Below are 21,934 nucleotides of genomic sequence, written 5' to 3'. Positions count from 1 at the left end.
TCTGGCCCCCGGGCCTTAGTTTGAGGACCCCTGTATTAAATACACAGTTTCTTCCCTAGGTTGCATTGACATTAACACAGTTTGACACCCCTCGAACTGCCATGGCTCACTGCAGAGATTGTAGTTCAGTGAAGCACCAGGACTCTTTGGCAGAGAAAGCTAAAAACTTCATGAAACAACTCTCCTGATCCCATAGGATTGAGCCATGGCTATTATTTATTATTTATTATTATTTGCTTAGTCTTGATAAAATAGTAAAGAGTAGAGACATCAGACTGGCAACAAAGATCCGCCTAGTCAAAGCCATGGTATTCCCTGTAGTCACCTATGGATGTGAGAGCTGGACCTTAGGGAAGGCTGAGCGAAGGAAGATCGATGCTTTTGAGCTGTGGTGTTGGAGGAAAGTTCTGAGCGTGCCTTGGACTGCGAGAAGATCCAACCAGTCCATCCTCCAGGAAATAAAGCCCGGCTGCTCACTGGAGGGAAGGATACTAGAGACAAAGTTGAAGTACTTTGGCCACATCATGAGGAGACAGCAAAGCCTAGAGAAGACAATTATGCTGGGGAAAGTGGAAGGCAAAAGAAAGAGGGGCCGACCAAGGGCAAGATGGATGGATGACATCCTTGAAGTGACTGGACTGACCTTGAAGGAGCTGGGGGTGGTGACAGCTGACAGAGAGCTCTGGCGTGGGCTGGTCCATGAGGTCATGAAGAGTCGGAGACGACTGAACGAATGAACAACAAATTATTTGCTTATTTATTTATTATTATTTATTTAATAACCATATTTATATATCGCCCAAAGGACTGAGCCATGGCTATTATTTATTATTTGCTTATTTATTTATTTATTTATTTATTTGCTTATTTATTTTGCTTATTTATTTTGCTTATTTATTTATTATTATTTATTTAATAACCATATTTATATACCGCCTTTTTCAGCCCAAAGGTGACTCAGGGCCGTTTACAGACGGCACAATTTGATGCCTACAATAACAAAGAACCATTAAAACATTTATATATAAATAAAAATGTAATGTTCGTTTGTGGGATTAACAGAACTCAAAAACCACTGGACGAATTGACACCAAATTTGGACACAAGACACCTAACAACACAATGTATGTCCTTCACTAAAAAAAAATATGATTTTGTCATTTGGGAGTTGTAGTTGCTGGGATTTATAGCTCACCTACAATCAAAAGAGCATTCTGAACTCCACCAACAATAGAATTGGGCCAAACTTGGCTCACAGTTCTCCTATGACCCAACAGAAAATACTGGAAGGTTTCTGGAGGGCAGTGTCCTTTGGTTTTGGAGTTGTAGTTCACCGACATCCAGAGATCACTGTGGACTCAAACAATGATGGATCTGGATCAAACTCTACACGAATACTCAATATGCCCAAATGTGAACACTGGTGGAGTTTGGGGAAAATAGAATCTTGATATTTGGGAGTTGTAGTTGCTGGGATTTATAGTTCACCTACAATCACAGAGCATTCTGAACCCCACCAATGCTAGAATTGGGCCAAACCTCTTAACAACAACAATAATAACAATATCCTGCTTTCCTGTCTTAAGTAAGGCATAGGTCTCTTCTACACAACTATATAAATCCAGAATATCTGCTTTGAACTGGATTATCTGGCAGTGTGGACTCAGGGCCCTTTCAGGCTCCTTCCACACAGCTGAATAAAATCCCACATTATCTTTGAATTGGATTATATGGCACTGTGGACTCAGATATTCCAGTTCAAAGCAGATATTGTGGGCTATTCTGCCTTAATATTATGGGTTATATGGCTGTGTGGAAGGGCCCATAGACAGGCCCTATATTCCAGGATATGATCCCAGGTTTTCTGTTTATCTCAAATTAACTAGCAATGCAGACTCAGGGGCCTTGGAGAGGTGTTATCTCAAGTCAAAAAATAGTATTTTTTATTTATGATCTTTCCACTTTTATGGCAGCCCTGCACTTCTCACCCCAGTGAATGTGGAGGGCTGACTTCAGTTGAATAAGGAATTTAGTGTTAGATTTCCCCTTCTTCATCTATGCACTTGACCACTTTTGGCTCCATAGAGTGGTAGGTTTAAATCCAAATCACTGGCCTGCAATGAAAAACCATTTTTCGGTATTATAACTGTTTTTAAATATACTGAATTCAAAGCACACACACAAAAAAATATCATACCACACTCAGTTTTTTCACAAATTTCATTAGTAATCACAAAATTAATTTAGTTCTGCCACATCTTACAATGTAGGCATGTTAAAGCAAAGTGTGAAAAAGTTTTATTTGATGAAGTAAATCTCAGTTCATTTTTGGATTTACAGTGCCAAATTCCTATAGAACTGGTGTGTGTATGTGTGTGTGTGTATGATTTTTTTTATGACTTTCAGTTTTGAATGAATCAGTGGGATTTATATAAGCAACTTTTTGAGTGACAAGTTCTGTTGATTCAATAAAAGCACTGAAACTGACAATTGGATCTGGACTGTAGATAGTTGAAGTGCGGTAGTATAGCTCTTTTCATAATCTTGCTGTTTTCATTGTGTTAAGTTCCTTCCTCACAGCTGAATAAAATCCCACAATATCTGCTTTAAACTGGAATATAGGGCAGTGTGGACTCAGAGTCTTTCTACACAGCCATATAACCAAGAATATCAAGGCAGAAAATCTCACAATCTCTGCTTTGAACTGGGTTATTTGAATCCACACTGCAGATAATGTGAGATTTTATTCAGCTGCGTGGAAGGGAACTTAGTCTTGTGTTATGGATGCAGCATGGGTTGCTGTAAACCCTTGGAGCCAAATGCCATGTGCCTTTATTCTGTACTGTCTTTTGAGCCATATTGCTAGTTCCTAAATTTAATTGTACTAGTGTAAAGTTTAGGAACTATTGTGCTTAAGTATGCAAAGATATAGAATGGAGGACTCCTGGCTCGAGAGCAGTACATGTGAAAAACATCTTGGTGTCCTCATGGACAACAAATTAAACTTGAGCCAGCAATGTGATGGTGCAGCTAAAAAAGCCAATGGGATTTTGGCCTGTATAAATAGGAGTATAGTGTATAGATCCAGGGAAGTCATGCTACCCCCCTATTCTGCCTTGGTTAGACCACATCTGAAATACTATGTCCAATTCTGGGCACCGCAATTGAAGAGAGATGTTGACAAGCTGGAATGTGTCCAGAGGAGGGCGACTAAAATGATCAAGGGTCTGGAGAACAAGCCCTATGAGGAGCAGCTTAAAGAGCCGGGCATGTTTAGCCTGCAGAAGAGAAGGCTAAGAGGAGACATGATAACCATGTATAAAATATGTGAGGGGAAGTCATAGGGAGGAGGGAGCAAGCTTGTTTTCTGCTGTCCTGGAGGCTAGGAATGCAGAGCAATGGCTTCAAACTACAGGAAAGGAGATTCTACCTGAACATTAGGAAGAACTTTCTGACTGTGAGAGCTGTTCAGCAGTGGAACTCTCTACCATAAAGTGTGGTGGAGGCTCCTTCTATGGAGGCTTTTAAACAGAAGCTGGTGGCCATCTGTTGGAGGTGCTTTGAACACAATTGTCCTGCTTCTTGGCAGGGGGTTGGACTGGATGGCCCACGAGGTCTCTTCCAACTCTATGATTCTAAGTAAAATGAGACACGATTGTATGCCATCTTTCAAAGTGCATGATGAGAAAAATGGCTAGCACTCTTAAAATGGGATCATATTATATTAGTCATCCTGCAGATTTAGCTATTTGAAGAAAAAAAAAACCCAAATCAACCCTTCTTGTGGTAGACTGACATTTCCCCCCAATGTACAAGGAACTGGCATCATATTTGTGCCCATTAGCTAAAACTGTCAACTTGCCATGGACATGCAGCCCATAGACTGGCATTGGTCCGTGGACCACCACTTTGATAGCAAGACTCTGTATTAGGTTCCCTCTGAAACGTTTTTGGAAATTACAGCCAGTGTAAAATGTAGTAGTCAGTTATTGTCTGGACTGTACTATAAAGTGTTGAAATGACTGCAAAGTTTTCCAATATTTTTGGAGCTTAATTAATGTTGTTGGTTTTAAACTAAAACTCTAAATGTAGCAACAATACTAAATCAACTGCAGTGATTTTCCGTTTTTTTAAGCCCAATTAAAGGTGTCAGTTTTAGTGTAAAGCTCTAACTGGCTTGTGGAGAAGGCATTTGAAATACCACCTTTTGAAAGACTTCCCACCATTGACTACATTAGACAGGCATGTTTTTGTAGCAATACTCCAGTTACAGATGTTATTTCAAACAGTTGCAGGCTAATAGGTTATTGATAACAGGTTGACTTGAAGGTCTCCCATTCATAGGGTTGCCACAACTCAAAGTTGATTTGATGGCAATTAACAACAACAACGTCTGTTCCACCCCTACTGAATGTAGGAGTAAAAATGTATTTTTTCACCATGGCTTTAAAAATGAACTGTTTTTTTAATGTCTTGGAGGTCTATGTTTCATTTTGTTGTATCTCAAGAAATAGGAAAATGACACAAACAAACAAATAGTATACTATCATAATTTTCCACTATCAGTGGGTATCTTATGTAGAATTCTCCAAAAGTGAATTGGCATTGTTGTCCAACTAATATTTTCAAAATGAGCACTCACCAATGTTTTTTTAAAAGTTTTCAAAAACAAAACTCAGTAGAACGAATGTTTGGGAAATGCTATAGGATTGTCACTGTAATGTACACAAAATGTATTCAAATGTGGACAGGGACATTGAGGTGCCTGCAACTAGCTCAGGAATGATAGCTTATCACTTGCAAAGAGTTAAATAGCAAGAATTTATAAACAGCGAATGCTCATTTTGTTAATATAATCAGACTGCAAATCCTTGATTTTGATTGTACAAGACTAAGAATATAAAATCTTGTCAATAAAAGGATTGACTGTTGAACTGATAAGAGTGAACATCAAGCACCACAGCATTTCAAGGTTTATAGTGTGCGTCCTGAATGTCTGCTGGTTGTTGATATAGACCAAATCTGATCCAGATATGTTGTGTCTTCTTGCTTTGTGTACTCTCTGCATAAGTGTATTATAGCAAATAATATTGCTGTTTGATTGTTGGGGTCTTCAGAACACACTACAATAGCTTTCCCTGAGATTTGACATGATAAGTAGTTATTGTAGCATTTTTCATCCTTGGTTTCTTTTTCTTTCCTGTACAGCTTGTAGCAGTGAAGGTACTTTTGCATGTTTTTTTAAAAAATACACACCAGTTGGACTGTTACCCATTCTCAATCTGTATCTTCATACACATGTCCATACATATCCATTTAATTCTTTTGCTTGAGTCCCCACTCCAGTCTTCCCAACTTGATGCCTTCCAGATATTTTGGATTTATGGTTTCTATCCATTCCACATATGTGATATAGGAATGACCCCGAATTGTAGTCTTGTACTTCTGGAGGGCACCAGGTTTGGGAAATCTGTGGGACAAACTGTCATCCTCACAGTGCGCACCACATAGTATGCACAGGCCAGGTGCCAAGTCTTTCATTTTCATATAGTTTGAACCGTTAGAAGCTGCCTTTAGTCCAGATGAGGATATTGTTTGCTTACAGCCCTATGTATAGCACACTGTAGTATTTGAACATGGACTTTATTAATTTATAAACTACTGTGGCCACGTTATTACCGCCTATAAAATACTTTAGGTGATGGGTCATAAAAATACCAGACAATGGAATCCACCTGGGTCTCCAGTTGGATCCAGGAACAGTCTTAAGTTATCTGCTCCTGCATCTCATCAAAGAGAAGTCACTCTGTTTCCAAGTAGAGCTGGATGCCATCGATATACCATGACCTCACTAATGGCTTTATATCAATATTAAATAACATGGAAATAATATGGAGAGTACCAGGCTGAGGAAATTTATGGGATAGATTATGGCACCACACAGCTAAATAATCATGAGAGGCATAGATATCACCAGTCAGCCTACTCTGGATCTTACCATTTAAGGGGGGGGGGGGGGCAAGGCTAAAGCTTAGGTATGGTGAATAGACTGAATCAAGTCTCTTGCCCCATCATAATAAATAATAAAACTATTTATAGATCACCCTCTCTCCCCAAGGGGGGGGGGGACATCATCAGGTCACCAGAACTGAAACTGAAACTTAACTAGAGAGAACACTTTCCCAGATACTGAGATACCTGTAGAATCAGGTTCTGAGCAAATATCAGTTACTTCATCTGTTATATTTCATCCTATTTAATTTCACTGTCATTCCACCATTTTTATTTGTTCTGGATGTTTGGGTGGAACATGATTTATTTTGCATGCAAACCCTCCTTTGGATATGGTATATTTGCATATCACACCTTACAATGTAATTCGTATGGGTAAAAAAATGCGTCACAGCTTACAGAATGCAAATTTTAAAAAATTGGGGTGTTAGTCATGTTACTACCCAGATATTTTTTCACTGCAATTCCCAGCATTCCAAACCATTTGTTTTGTTGGCTATGGTTGTTGGGCCACAATTCCCATTCCCCTCTAGTGCATGAGAGTTGTCCTCCAGTTTTGGGGATGGGTCACTCTGGTTCAATCTGCTAAATACTGTTATCAAAGTATCAGTATTATAACTATATTTTCACTTGTATTGACATTTCAGTAAATTAGACATAGAAAATGTCCACATTACTTCTGTACTTTTCTCTCTCTCTAATGAGATGATGAACTAGGATTATATTTTTCTCTTGTCTATTTTTTATGAGGTTGAAAGTTAAAACTTTTTTGGAGACTCCTTTTAAATAACTGTTAGTTTTAAAGAAGAGGGCTTACATGCAATATTTTCTATCTTACCTTGAATTCACAAAACATTGCACTGTTGCTGTTAGGTGCAAATGTTTAGAAGCAAAATGCTCATGCATAAATTAAAAGCTGAATTTTGTGCAAGTGCACTTTGGAGTCTAATGAGGCTAGGTATGTCCAACTCTTCAAAATATTATGGTATTGAAGACTGAAGCTGAATCCTCGTCCTATATGTTGTACCTACATCTATATGTACTTAAGTGGCTTTAGTGGCTTTTGCAGTTCTTATTCAATGATGGTAGAGATTGTAAACGTTTTATATACTGCAACCAGAGCCAATGCAAAATTATTACTGGACTTTTTGTTCACTGAGCTATTTAAAAGGATGCTGATACTCGTTTTTGGAAATTAATTTTTTTTTTACTATTTCTGAAGTAATAGGGATAGATGAGTTGAAGTATAAAACTTTTAAAAAAAATCCTAGAACTTTTCACTGACTATGCATTTAATTATTAGATATATTGGATTCAGGAAGACAGGGGGAAAAAATCAAGTTTCAAGTGTCTTTTAATATCTATCCCATACAGTTAAGTGAAATGCTTCTCAGCTGAATGTTGATTATTTATTCATTTTCTACAGTTGGGATTATTTAAGAATGTAGGTTATACCTTTGTGAATCAGCCTCTTTCCTTCCTTGCTTCCTTGTTTCCCCCAGCTTCTCTGTTTCCTCAGTGACCATTCTCATTTACTTTTCTGGATCATGTGCTTGTTATATTGGTCCCTGGGGCACATTCATTTAGAATGGCTGTATAAGGTAAGTTAGTGATCCTTGAAGTTCACTTAGAGGGCATCATGTAAACAGAGAAGACTGTCTTTCAACCTTTCCAAAGTATTCTCTGAGCCGTTCTTGAATAGGTTTGTCACCTTTTCTTTTGGCCTAGTTTCTAAAATAGCTAAACAGTATTTACCATAGCATTATAAAAACTAGATATAGAAATTATTCCAGGAGATTATTGAAATAGATATGGAATGTTAATGGCTCTTCATATAGTTTATTTGTGTATCATACTAGGTCAAGCTATTATCTCTGGTGTCCTGCTGAATTTTGGATTAAAAAGCTTTCAGTAACTAAATATTTGATTGATGCTATTATTGTAATAGATGGGCAGAAGAATTTTATGATCCTGTTAAAATGGCCATCAATTAGTGGAAGGTGATGCTTTTCATGTTAATGAAGTGATGAATTTGTTTTATGTTTCAGTCTGAATTTTAATAGAGCTCTCCATGGTTCTGGACCCCATCTCCCAAATAGGTCCAGCATTTAGGAGAACGCTTTTAAGGTCAGAACAAAACATGGAATGGATTCAACACTCTGCTGACATGAAAGCTGTCAGTCACCACATTGCTAGGGGGATCTAGAAATTGATAAGGAAATGTTTCAACCAGCAAGGTTGCAAAGGAGACTAAGGGTATATGGATGCTGTAGAATTAATGCATTTTGACAAGACTTTTAACTGCCTTAGCTCAGTGTTATGGAGTCATGGGAGTTACGGTTTTATAAGGCATTTGGCCTTCTCTACTGAAGAATGCTGGTGCCTCATCAAACTACAAATCCCAGGATACTATAGTATAGATCTATGGCCATTAAAGTGGTGTCAAATTACATTAATTCTACAGTGCAGGTGCGTTTTGGTAAGTTTAGGTCAGATTTGGAATAGATTTTCTTGATATCTCTGTTTTCATCCTAATAACCAAATAGGAATTGATATTCCAACTCTTATTTTCCTACTGAGTTTATAGGGACATATGACAAGGTTTGGATTTATTTATTTCATTTAGCTGCCTCCTTTCAAAATGAGATGCTCATGAGATAAATCAACCGGGGCTGCCTTATGCCTGTAAAGATTTCTGACTTCTCAAACCAGCCAATGACAGACACAAAATAATCCTTTTGGCAGATCAGACAGGAAGGCAGACTTACCATCTCAATTGTTCTCTGTACCTCGTTGTTAGGACAGCTGCTCATCAAGTCTGGTGATTTGCCCTACAGAAAAAAAAGTTTGATTTTTGATGTAAATGCTACTTACTCCTCATGAAAGACATGCATATGACTACTTTTCTCTGAGGAAAGATACTTTTGAGATACATTATTTAACTATGTTATTACTGTTATGATATAGGCATAAGAGTTATGTGAGAAGAGGTGGTCAAAGGGAGTACACAAAACACTTACTCATACATTCCATTGAAAAGGCCTATGAAAACCCAACTTTTTCCTATCTATAATGAAGCTTGAAAGGAATGTTTCTGAGCATAGTATGTGTGCATGCACACATGTATGTATGTGTATGGAGGTCAACCTATACATTGTTTACCACATGATTTCCATAATGTGCACAATACAAACATAGATGCCTGCATTTGGGGAATCAGAATATGGTAATCCTAAAATAGAGAGAAACAGAAGCCTGTTGGCTGGTAGAAGTGAGAAGGTTAGAAGAGAGTGCCAGGATGAAGGGGAGGGGAGACCAGCCACAAAGGAAAAGTGTTGCAGTGGGAGAAGAGGACAGAAGTAGAGAAAGGAGGAGGAAAAAGTAATGAGGATGCAGAGGAGTAATCGTTTTTGAAGCTTGTATAGGATGTACACCAGAGTAAAAAGCCACTGAAGGAGCAGAAGAAAAAGGGGGAAAGAAGAAAATCAGGAGGGAATGGGCAGTTAGTTTTGAATCCAGATAAAACTGGGCATTCTTGGAAGTGTTTAGTTTCAGCAGTTTTGCTAGTGCAGCTTGTTCCAATGGAGGAGACAGAATCTAGGCCTGGCTGATAATGAGATGTCAGTTAACCTGATTACTCTTTTATGTCTTCCTTGCCATCTTTCTCTGTCTGCCAGTTTCCTCCCACAATATTGCTTAAACTGACAGAGTTATGACAATATAACTATGCAATTGTCAATTCTCTGTGATTTCTCTCCACTGTGCTATCATAACTTTGAACTGTGTGGTTGAATGCCTGTAAAATCTTCCGGTTCCGGCATGGTGGCGAGCGGCTGGTAACTCAGAGCTGCTCCACCTAACTCTCGAAAATCCGGAGGAATCTGTGCCATCCCCTCATCAATCCACCGTCAAATTGAGGGGTAAGAAACCCTGAGCCTCAGGCTCCCCATAGAGGGTTGCGGAGCTGAGGGAAAGCTAAGAAGGCGGAGGAAAAACTGAAGCAAGGGGGAAGGAGGAGGAAGGAGGAGGAGTGGTCGCCATTACAACGTGGCCTGTCCTACCTTCACCCTTGCGCTCTCGGCACCCCCGCGGCCTCTCAATCGGCTGGCTGGACCATCGCAAGGCCGCCGCCGCTGCTGCTGCATTCGCCGGGTCCCTTCAGCTCGCCGCCTTGCTACCTCAGCTGGGCCGCTGTAGCTACCGCCGAGCCGCCTCAGCTTCCGCCGAGCCGCCATTCCCACGGGCGTAGCTGGGCCTCGCTCCTGCTGAGCCGCTGGGCTGCCACCTGGGCGGGGCCGCCGCCGCCTGCGGTGGGGTCGAACACCGCCGGACCACCGCTGCTGCGACCTCCAAACCATCTCCCCCAGGCCATCTCCGGGCCGGGCAGACCGGCGCCAAGTCGCGGCTAGGCTGTAACCATCGGGCCGACGCCGCCGACGCTGCCGCGGCCGCCATTGCTTCTAGGCCGCGGATTGGGATCATCAGTGGCCGTTGCCGCCGTCGCCCGGAAGGGGTGAGTGCCGTCCCACAGTAGGCTCTACTGTGCAAGGGCAAGGCCGACGCTGAGCCACCGACGCCCCGCGGCTGTTGGGACCGCCGCTGCTGACGGGCCGCAGTCAATGCAGGCGTTGTCTCCACCGCCCTGAACAAGGTCGCCCTCTGTGGGAGCCGAATCGCCGCCGGGCTGCCGGACCGCCGCCGCCGCCTCGTGGAACTGCAGCGGCTGCACCCCTATTTCCAACGGGCCGCCGCTGGGCGGCTGCCTGTTCCGCTGGGCCGTCATCGCTGCCGCCCGGACGAGACCACCATCATCTCGCGGGAGAGGCCGAACAACTGCCAGACCACCACAGCCGCCACGACTCAGGGCTGTCGCTGCCTTTCCGTCGGGTGACAGTCGCTGCCAGACCACTGTCGCGGCCACCATCATCATCGCCAGCTGCAGCTGGGCTGCGGTCTACGGAGGATCTGGCTATTCCTGTGCGGACCTCAGAGCAGACATCTTGTGCTGACCTTTTGTGATCTTTCGTGTAGACCTAATACTGTGTTGGCCTCCTCTGTACAGTCTCTGTGTAACCTCTGTGCAGACCGTTGTGTAGACCTTATGCTAGCCTTTTGTAGACCTTTAGGCTGGCCTCCTCTGTGTTAGTACAGAGTGTGTAGTTGCTGCCCATGTCGAGTCACCATCTCCGGAAGCCCCATCCGCTTCATTTCGATCGTCTTGAGACCCCATCTGGGTCATAATTAGCATTAAGTTAATTGATTATCATCTCAGCTCCATTAGAGGGTGTTTATATACCAGCTTGCACATTCCGGGCTTATATCGGTTGAGATATAGCACTTTATGAATAAGAGCACTTTAAGGCGCCAGCCTGTGCCGCCATTAGCACTTTCCAACCGCATTAGCACTTTCGTCCCTTCCTAGCCCTCCGTGCCGCACCTTAGCTACTGCACTTTAGCTACTGCACTTTAGCTTCTATAGCGACTGCACTTTAGATCTAGCTATTTATTGTGCACTTTATGAACTATTCTTGTGGTGTGGCCAGAACATCCAACACCGCCTTGTACCGTTGTTATCTATGTGGTCCCCCATCCCCCTCTGTGTGTTATCCTTGTTACTATTGTATAGTGTGAGGGACAGGGGAGGAGGTAGGTTGGACCCTATAAATAAAAATGAGGTGGGGAGGGGGGTAGTGGGAAAGAAAGTGGACCGGCAAAGATCGGATAGTCAAACAACGTATAAAGCTGGAAGTAAGTCCTTGGCGTTAGACTGCGGCATGGAGGGGGGGAGGTGTTCCATGAGCCGAGGGGCCCCCATAGAGGTCGTGGTGGGAAGGAGGAGATGCGGGAAAAGGAGACCTCGAATTCGGCCTAATTCGGACCGCTTATCCACATTAATAACCCCCAACCGGTCTCCTAAGGTAAATTGGTGTAACCAGGTGAGCGGGCCCTCCGGTTTGAAGGTGGTGTTGTTGAACGCCAGATCTGTCAACGGGAAAACAACTTGGATCCAGGATTTAATCCTGGAGGAGCGGGCAGATCTGGCGTGCATCACGGAGACCTGGCTGGATGAAGCGGGGGGCGTAAACCTCTCCCAGCTTTGTCCTCCAGGCTTCTCCGTGCAACACCAACCAAGAACCGGAGGACGGGGAGGCGGGGTCGCAGTGGTCTATAGAGATTCCATCCATCTGACCAGGAGTCCCATCCCACAGACCACAAATTTCGAATGCGTCCACCTGAGGGTGGGTGACCGGGACAGAATAGGGATTCTTGTAGTGTACCGTCCACCTCGCTGCACTACAGTCTCCCTGCCTGAGCTAGCGGGGGTGGTCTCGAGCCTGGTGGTGGAGTCCCAACGGCTCCTTGTGCTGGGGGACTTCAACATCCATGCCGAGGCGGCCCTCACAGGAGCGGCTCAGGACTTCATGTCTGCCATGGCAACCATGGGGCTGTCCCAACAAATAACTGGCCCCACCCACTGTGCTGGACACACATTGGACTTGGTTTTCTGTCAGGGATGGGAGCAAGGTGGCGGTGTGGAGGAGTTGTCCATCTCTCCGTTGCCATGGACCGACCACTTCCTGATCAGATTTAGGCTCACTGCGCCCCCTAACCTCCGCAAAGGTGGAGGACCCATTAAGATGGTCCGCCCTAGGAGGCTTATGGATCCGAACGGATTCCTGACGGCTCTTGGGGATTTTCCCGCCGCCTCGGTAGGTGACCATGTCGAGGCCTTGGTCGCTCTCTGGAATGGGGAGATGACCAGGGCTATTGACAGGATCGCTCCGGAACGTCCCCTCTCAAGTAACCGAGCTAAACCAGCTCCTTGGTTCACTGAGGAGCTGGCAGCGATGAAGCGAAGAAAGAGGGAACTAGAGAGCGTGTGGCGCTCGGACCCAAGCGAGCCAAATCGAGCACGGTTTGTGTCCTTTTTAAGGGCATATGCCGCGGCAATAAAAGCCGCAAAGAAAACTTTCTTTGCGGCTACTATTGCGTCTGCAAAAAACCGTCCGGCGGAGCTGTTTCGGATTGTCAGAGGTCTTTTAACTCCCCCTACCTCAGGTGGGAGCCCTGACAACTCGGACACGCGCTGTGAAGCATTTGCTCGGTTCTTTGCAGACAAAGTCGCTTTGATCCGTTCTGGGCTGGACGCCACATTAAATGCAGTCTCTGTGGATGTGACTCAAGCACCTGCTTGTCCTATTTTGATGGATTCTTTTCAGCTTGTGAAACCCGAGGATGTGGACAAGATACTTGGAGGAATGAGGCCTACCACGTCCATCCTAGACCCCTGCCCATCCTGGCTTCTGAAAGAGGCCAGAGGGGGATTGGCTGAGTGGGTAACGGTGGTGGTTAATGCCTCCCTTCGGGAAGGCACGATTCCAGCGAGCCTAAAACAGGCTATTATAAAGCCGCTGTTGAAGAAACCATCACTGGACCCCACTAAATTTGACAACTTTCGGCCTGTTTCCAATCTCCCCTTCTTGGGCAAAGTCATGGAAAGCGTGGTGGCCTCACAACTCCAGGTATTCTTGAGAGACACGGATTATCTGGATCCGGCACAGTCTGGCTTCAGACCGGGACATGGTACCGAGACGGTCTTGGTCGCCTTAGTGGATGATCTCCGCCGGGAGCTAGACAGGGGGAGTGTGTCCCTGTTGGTGCTTCTGGACCTCTCAGCGGCCTTCGATACCGTCGACCACGGTATTCTTCTGGGACGCCTTGCAGAGATGGGCCTTGGGGGCACCGCTTTGCGGTGGCTCCAGTCATTTCTGGAGGGTCGCACCCAGAAGGTGTTATTGGGGGACTCCTGTTCAACACCACAGCCTTTGACCTGTGGTGTTCCTCAGGGCTCCATCCTGTCCCCCATGCTGTTTAACATCTACATGAAGCCGCTGGGTGAGATCATCCGGAGTTTCGGGGTGCGGTGTCACCTGTACGCAGATGACGTCCAACTCTGTCACTCCTTCCCACCTGCTACTAAGGAGGCTGTCGAAGTCCTGAACCGGTGCCTGGCCGCTGTGACGGTCTGGATGAGGGCGAACAAACTGAAATTAAATCCAGACAAGACAGAGGTACTCCTGGTCAGTCGCAAGGCCGAACAGGGTATAGGGTTACAGCCTGTGCTGGACGGGGTCGCACTCCCCTTGAAGGCGCAGGTTCGCAGCTTGGGTGTGACCCTGGACTCATCGCTGAGCCTGGACCCCCAGGTTTCAGCGGTGACCAGGGGAGCATTTGCACAGCTTCGGCTCGTGCGCCAGCTGCGCCCGTATCTTGGGAAGTCTGACTTGGCCACGGTGGTACACGCTTTGGTCACATCCCGCCTCGACTACTGCAACGCTCTCTACGTGGGGCTGCCCTTGAAGACGGCCCGGAAGCTCCAGCTAGTCCAGCGCGCGGCAGCCATGTTGTTAACCGGAGCGGGACGCAGGGAGCGCACAACGCCCTTGCTGTCCCAGCTCCACTGGCTGCCGATTAGCTACCGGGCCCAATTCAAGGTGCTGGTGCTAACCTACAAAGCCCTAAACGGTTCCGGCCCAAAATACCTTGAGTACCGCATCTCGGCCTACGAGCCCACGAGGACCTTGAGATCATCCGGGGAGGCCCTTCTCTCGGTCCCGCCTGCCTCACAGGCACGCTTGGCGGGGACTAGAGAGCGGGCCTTCTCGGTGGTGGCCCCCCGGCTGTGGAACTCCCTCCCCGCTGAAATTAGACAGGCGCCTTCCCTCATGGCCTTCCGTAAGGGCTTGAAGACCTGGCTCTTCGAAAAGGCCTTCAATTAAGTACTATGTTTTGGAATGACCACCGGAATGGACTATGACCACGAGATTGATTATGACCCTAACAAGACGAAGCGGATTTTTAGTTTAATTAGTTGTGTGTTAGTTGATGTGCGTCATGATCTGGATTTACTGTAACTGTTGTCTTTATGTTCTATGTTCTGTACACCGCCACGAGTCGCCTTCGGGCTGAGAGTGGCGGTCAACAAATGCAAATAATAATAATAATAATAATAAATAATAATAATAAAATACTTAGTAGCAGTCCTATCCTTGTCCTGCTAATATGAACATGAACCTGTCATGGTCATAGTTTAACACTTTTAATTTTACTGGTATTTTGACAATTGATACTATGAATTAATTTTTAATTAACTCACCTAATGATTTACCAAATAAGAGCAAGTAGTTTTAGTTGTCTTGTCTGAACTCTATAGCCCCAGGTATCATATCCTGCTGAATCGGGACTTGTAGATGTCTGTTTTCTTTTGACAGTAATTAAAAAACAATTATTTGACAAAAGCCAAAATAGACTTGCATCTGCTGCTATGAAGTTCTGCACAGCAGTTTGGAATAACAGATATATTGGGTGGGGAACTAAAACAACAACAACAACAACAACAAGAAGAAGAGCTTTAGCAACACATGCTTCAACACATCAAAGCATTTAGCCTATCTCAGGGAGCCTAAAAGGCTTTTCTGCTCAGAGAGCTTCCAAAGGTGTAGATCTCATAACTGAGTCTATCACCATCATTTTATTGTGTACCTTTGATCTAAGAATTGAAAGATGCTTCAATGCCATCTAGTTCAATCTTTGCCAGTACAGGAGCCTACTGCTAAAGTACCCCTGAAAGGTGGCAATCTGCCTTCTGTTTTAAAAACCTCTAACAAAAGAGAGACCACCACCATTTGAGGAAGACCATTCTACTGTTAAGGAGTACTTACAGCCAGGATTTCCCCTAATATTTTGTTGGATTTTCCTTTATTTCACTTTCAGTCCATTAGGTTACTTTGCTATCTTGCATAAATTGTGTGCAGCGGTTTCTATCTGATGAACTGCAAAAGTATAATGGGGAATAAAAGAGAAGCTGATCCATTATGTATGTTGCAGTAATTTATGACAAACATTGTGTCTGAGAAATAGTTGGAGGTGATGTAGATATGGGAATTCTCTCCTGGTGGGAGAAAGATATCATCATCATCATCATCATCATTATCTTATATCCCACCTTCTTCCCCGCAGGAACTCAAGGCGGCTAACAGTCACACACTTTGATCAATTTAAAACAAAGCAAAAACAAAAATTTAAAATAATAATTAAACAGTATTGTATGTGTTAGGTTAAAATACAGTTAAATACAATAACTACAATTACATGCATTTTCCAAACCAGGTATCTGTTGCAGCCGGTTTTTCTTGATTAGATGGAAAGCCCCCAAGTAAGCTTGTTACAGTTGTCTGGCATTAAGGTTGCTGCTGTGTGTCTTCTAATTGTTTCTGATTTATGGTGACCCTCAGGTGACCCTATCAGGGGATTTTCTTGCCAAGATTTGTTCAGAAATGGATTGTCTTTGTCTTCTTCTGAGACTGAGTATAATTTGTCCAATGTCACCTAGTGAGTTTTTATGGCCAAGTGGAGATTTGAATTCTGGTCTCCCAGGGTCCTGGTCCAATACCCGAACTACTACAGTAGACTGGTTCTCAGTGTCAAGTTTATAAATACATAAGCAATATTCATCAGATCATGGTTCCCCCGTTCTGTGATTTTGCAGTTTGTTGTATGCATTACAGTTCTGTTCTATGCTTTTATATTTGAATGCCATTTTTATTATTCAAGGTTCTGAAAGAAAAACACTTGGAGAATGTCCACCTTCAGCAAGTATCAGTAAGGAGATTTGCTTCATTCAATCTTTTCTTCAGCACGAAAGAGGACAGAAAGCTATCTGAAGAGGACAATGAGACTTGGGTTCAGTACAAAAGCATCTCGTTTCCTGAGTATAGTATATCTTTAAGGTAAGGTTTATTGTGGTTCTGCAAATGCTTCTGTGCCTGACGTATGTTGCTACCTGATTCCTTTTTTCCACTTTGGCTGTAAATACCATATTTTAAAGTAGTACTACTCACTGCAGATCTCTGGATCTGTTATGGTCTTGACAGGTTTCCAGGAAAGAAACAAACAAGCTTACCTAATGAGCACAAATGTGGGTAGTGTCACTGCCTTGCACACTGAAAAAAAATGGCTGATCCCCCACATCATATAGCCTGGAAATCACTGGCTTAAGGAACTGAGTCCCATGATAAGATATGATAAATTTACTGTAAAACTTAGATTTAGTGTCTCATTTGATGTGCATTTCTATATAGCCTTCAAATGTTCATATAATCGTTGAATGTATCCTTTACATTTATATTAGGTTTGAATCTGAACTAAAAACAAAGCACATTTAAATACTGATGTGTGAAAAATGTATGTGAAGCTCATGCTTTCTTAGGAATGATTCCTACGGTTTTTGATGGATCTTAAAGTACCAGGTTAGTGTGTGTAGAATTACAGTCAAAGTGTTTTGATATTTCAGAATGGTTTTCTTAGCATTTATGTTATTTAGGGTTTCACACAGGGAGTGGATCAGGATTTTATAGTGATCGGGGAAGGGATAGATTACCCCATGGTAGACACTAGGGTAGGGGTATCAGACTTGTTTTCATGGAGGGCCACATCAGTCTTATGGTTACTTTCAAAGTGCCATTGAATCAATGGATGGAGAATCCATGTTTACAGAGGGCCAACTATCTTTTTTTTTTTTACATAGTAGTCTGTGCTGTTTCATTTCCCTCCCAGTTTGAATCCCCAGATGTTATTGAAAAGCAACTCCCATCCCTTTTGATGATCCTCCATGCAGACTGGAAATAATGGGATTTGCAATCCAACAGCATTGTGGCTCTGAGGTTGGGGGAAAGGTTAAAGACAGACATGTTTTTTATTTGCTTTAGATTGTGTATTGTTATGTTATGTTTTGAGGCCTTGGCCTTTGTAAGCCGCATCGAGTCCTTTGGGAGATGCTAGCGGGGTACAAACAAAGTTAATAATAATAATAATCATCATCATCATATCCACAAGCCTTGTATCTAAACCCAAACCCCACTATCTTGAACAAACTGAAGCCTTCCAGATGTTACTGTAGCACAGGCATCCTCAAACTGCGATCCTCCATCTGTTTTGGCCTCCAACTCCCAGAAGCACTTGCCAGCTTGTTCATTGGTCAGGAATTCTGATAGTTGGAGGCCCAAACAGTTGGAGGGCTGCAGTTTGAGGATGCCTGCTGTAGCACAGTTCCCATCAGCTCTGTACGTGATGTCTAAGGGTGAGGAATATTAGAGTTGCAGTCCAGTATTTGGAGAACCACATAAAATGATATGGAGGGCCAGATTTGGCACGTGGGCCTTGAGCACTAGGGCTATTGTTATTTATTCACTGCTTTCTTTGAAATCTGAGAATGTGTGACTTTCCCAATATTTCACAATGGCTTTCAGTGGCTTAGTGGGGATTTGAACCCTGGGTTGTTGAAATCCTAGTACAACATGCAAACTACAACATCACACTGAATTTCTTTATTGAAAATGCCTGAGTACATTTGCTGGTCAGATAGAGCAGTGTTTCCTGTAAGAATGATCTGAGCTTTCTGTGGAATCCCACTGAAATCTCTAATGCAACCGTCACTGGCAAAAAGCTGCTGTAGAATCCTGCAGAAATCTTTACAAGATTTTGACAGTTTCAGCAAAGCAATGTGATAAGTTGCCAAGGTTAGATTAATAACTTTCTTTCTATCCTTTATTTGATTTCACACAATTCTGAAGCTCCTTCTGAATCTGAGGATGTTGAGTTTTGTATTTCTTGCCTTGATGAGTGTTCTGGAGGATCTCACTTGTGGAGTTCACAGTGTAGGAATCATTGAACTGTATTGATTTTTTAGTGGAAGAAGACATGCACAAGAAGTGTCAATTGGCAGTGACTTATTATTAATTGTGCAAGGCCTTTTGAAATTACAAATATTTTAGTTATGTTGTATTGGGCAAGTGTTTTTTTTAAAAAAGCAGCCAAATATTGGAGCTAATACAATACTAGTGCATTTCTTATTGTACACACTTTTGTGGATATACAATAATTGCTTAAGGGGAAAAAGTACTAGATTTTTGGAAAAGCAAAATATGAAGAGCATAAGTAAGAATACCAATTATCTCCGGCTATAGTAATGATTAAAAAAAGTTTACTGAATTGTTCTTTCCCCTTTGGGGAAAAATGGATCAGTAATGGTGAAAAACAATGGTTTGCTAATGAACCCACCCAAATTTGGAAATGTTCTCTTGAATGTTTATTCATTGGACAGAAATGTAGGTGAATTAAACCCCCATCCCATATTTTCATCATTTGAATATATATGCCATCTTTCTTAGAGCTTCTGACGAGTTTGTAATAGTAATTCCCCAGTTTGTGAATAGTTCCTTTTTATAATGTTAAAAATGGTAAAATTATACTCGGGTTTTATTTCCAAATTAGATTAAGGCAACTTTTGAATTGCACAATATCTCAAGATGTTTGTAAGAAAGCCCATTTAGCATCCTATGGCTGACAGGTATTATCTTGACAGGGCTAAATATTGTATAAAGTTCACAAGGTTGTCTGTGGCTCATGGCAAAAAGTCTAAAGGCCAGGCTGTATCCATTCAAGGACTATCAACATGGATCAAATTGTATATTCAGATATGCTATGAACCAAGCTAGAGTTGCTGCTCTAGAGGGCTTGAAGACCATTTTGCAAGGCAAGTGACATATTTTATTGTTTGCCGATTGTCATGACCTTCCAAACATCTAAGTTGAGGGTTAGAACTGAGAGAAGGATGATACACAGATTTAAGATCAAGACTAAATTAGAAACTCAGCTAGTAATAACACTATTTTGGAGATTATTTTCCTCCTCAATACTTCTTCAAAATTCTGAAAATTTAACAATTATATGAAATGAAAGCAAGTTTTACTCATTCCACATTGCAGCAAACTGGAGATACATGTATTCAGACAATCATGTTGGAAAACCTCTCCCTTGCTCCAGCCCTTCTGCTTTCTATGTCTGCATGAACTAAATTTCTGTCACTTGTGTGCAATATTTTCCTTTAGCTGTTCTCTAAACAAACAAGATTCTGCCGTATTTTGAATCAGCTGCAGTTTCTGAACTTGGTACTAAGGTAGTCCAATGTAAGGTGCATTGCAGAAGTCCAACTTTTAGGTTACCAGTACGTGCACTACCATAAGTTTGAAGTCTGGAAAAACATGTGTGTGGTACAGACAAGGTGAGGACAGATTACACTGAAAAACAAGTATTTTGTTTCCTTTACCATTTTGGTGTTTTTTGATGTTGTTCACATAAATAACTTCAAAATTGCCATACCACATAAGGTTTTTGAGAAACGGCCAATTTTGTGTTACAAGTATTGTGAAATAATGGAACATTTTCTTTCTTGACAGTAATTTGCATGATTTTTTAGATTTCTTATATTTTTGATCGCCATGACCAACATTATGTAACATGTAACAGAGACTCAGTCTGTTAAAATTCCACAAAAATACATTTCTGATCATGTAGAAACTTTCTCAGGCATGTCAGAGGCATGGACACTAGAGGATGAGGAGGTAGGCAATGATGGTGGTTGGATGCAGATGGAAGCTTTTGTCATCCAATATGAAAATCTCCTCACTGAAGATGATTTGACAAAATATTTTAGCCAAGCTGACAGTGTGACCTTTTGTTGTGACATCAATGGATTGTTTTGTGTTCACAGATGTAACCACGACCCAACAAAATGGTGATTGTTTTTGGACTCATCAATCATAGAATCATAGAATCATAGAATAATAGAGCTGGAAAGAGACCACATGGGCCATCCAGTCCAACCCCCTGCTATGCAGGAAAAGCACAATCAAAGTGCTCCTGACAGATTCATAAATTTGAAGTCAGTTTTGCTGTGCAACCGCAATATCTACCCTTCTACACGTGTCAAACATTCTGTTCATATGAAAGAATTAGATGAGAACATACAACCCTTCAATACTCAAAACACAACTGGAATTTGTGTGGTGATCTTAAGGTTGATGCAATTTTCCTGGGTCTGCAGCTTCGTTACAGAAAGTATTGCTGTTTCCTCTGCGAGTTGGATAGTCAAGCAAGAGATTTGCATTATTTCAGAAAAGACTGGCCTCTCCACAATTAATTGGTTTCAGGGCAGAAGAATGTTATATATGACCCACTAGTTGATCCAAAGAAGATATTTCTTCCACCTTTACACATCAAACTTGGACTAATTAAAAATTGTGTTAAGGAAATGAACAAGCAAAGAGAAGCCTTGATTTATTTGTGGTAGATGTTTCCCCGCATAAGTGATACAGTGTGACCTCTGTATCTGTGGGGGATATGTTCCTGAACCTAGCATAGAAACACGGGTGAAGATCATGCATGTCTCAAGTAGAGAGATGAAGGCAGCTGGCATGTTTCAGTTATCAGTAAGACTCATGCTGGAATCAGGGAACTTTATTTAAACAACTTTACAGGCAACGCCCAACAGTCTCCTTTCCTCTGCCTCAGTCTCTCCAGTGCAGTGGTTATCAACCTGTAGGTCCCCAGATGTTTTGGCCTTCAATTCCCAGAAATCATAACAGCTGGTAAACTGGTTGGGATTTCTGGGAGTTGTAGGTCAAAACACCTGGGACCAACAGGTGGAGAACAACCGCACTACTGACAGGTGTGCATCCTTTATTTGATTTCTTCCCTCTTTGTTGCTATGTTTCTCTTCTTGCCTGCTGTCTTCATCTTTCTACTTAGTTCCCCATATATTGATACATTTCATGCTACATTTTATGAAAAATTCCCCCCCCCCCGGGTATTGTGCTCCCAATTGGTCCAAATATAGCATTTAAAGGGACTGTGATTGGGGCAGGGGGCTACATGAGCCCAGTGGGTCGAACTGGGTCTAGGAATACATTACATCATAGCAATGCTTTGCAACATAGTTCCTCAGCTGATGAATTGCGGACCATGAATACTTTACATCATAGTACAAGTTGTTTTACGATAGCGGCATTTTCAGTGTTCCTTT

General features: G+C 42.6%; 1 protein-coding gene across 3 annotated transcripts in view; it reads left to right on the top strand.

The window, feature by feature from the left end:
• The window catches only part of CAMKMT (calmodulin-lysine N-methyltransferase), a 281,839-nt gene that overhangs the window by 891 nt on the left and 259,014 nt on the right, over window positions 1-21,934 (top strand). For 2 of the 3 annotated variants that reach the window (XM_060754397.2, XM_060754395.2), the window contains exons 2-3: window positions 5,209-5,223; window positions 16,627-16,802. In XM_060754397.2, coding sequence (XP_060610380.2) covers window positions 5,209-5,223; window positions 16,627-16,802 — 191 coding nt within the window. The remainder of the gene's footprint in view (window positions 1-5,208; window positions 5,224-16,626; window positions 16,803-21,934) is intronic. The other variant, XM_060754396.2, reaches the window with a different exon arrangement.

The sequence above is a fragment of the Anolis sagrei genome, chromosome 1 (assembly GCF_037176765.1).
Source record: "Anolis sagrei isolate rAnoSag1 chromosome 1, rAnoSag1.mat, whole genome shotgun sequence".
Taxonomy (NCBI): domain Eukaryota; kingdom Metazoa; phylum Chordata; class Lepidosauria; order Squamata; family Dactyloidae; genus Anolis; species Anolis sagrei.
Note: the sequence above shows the minus strand (reverse complement) of the source record. Positions and strands in the feature narration are given on the sequence as shown.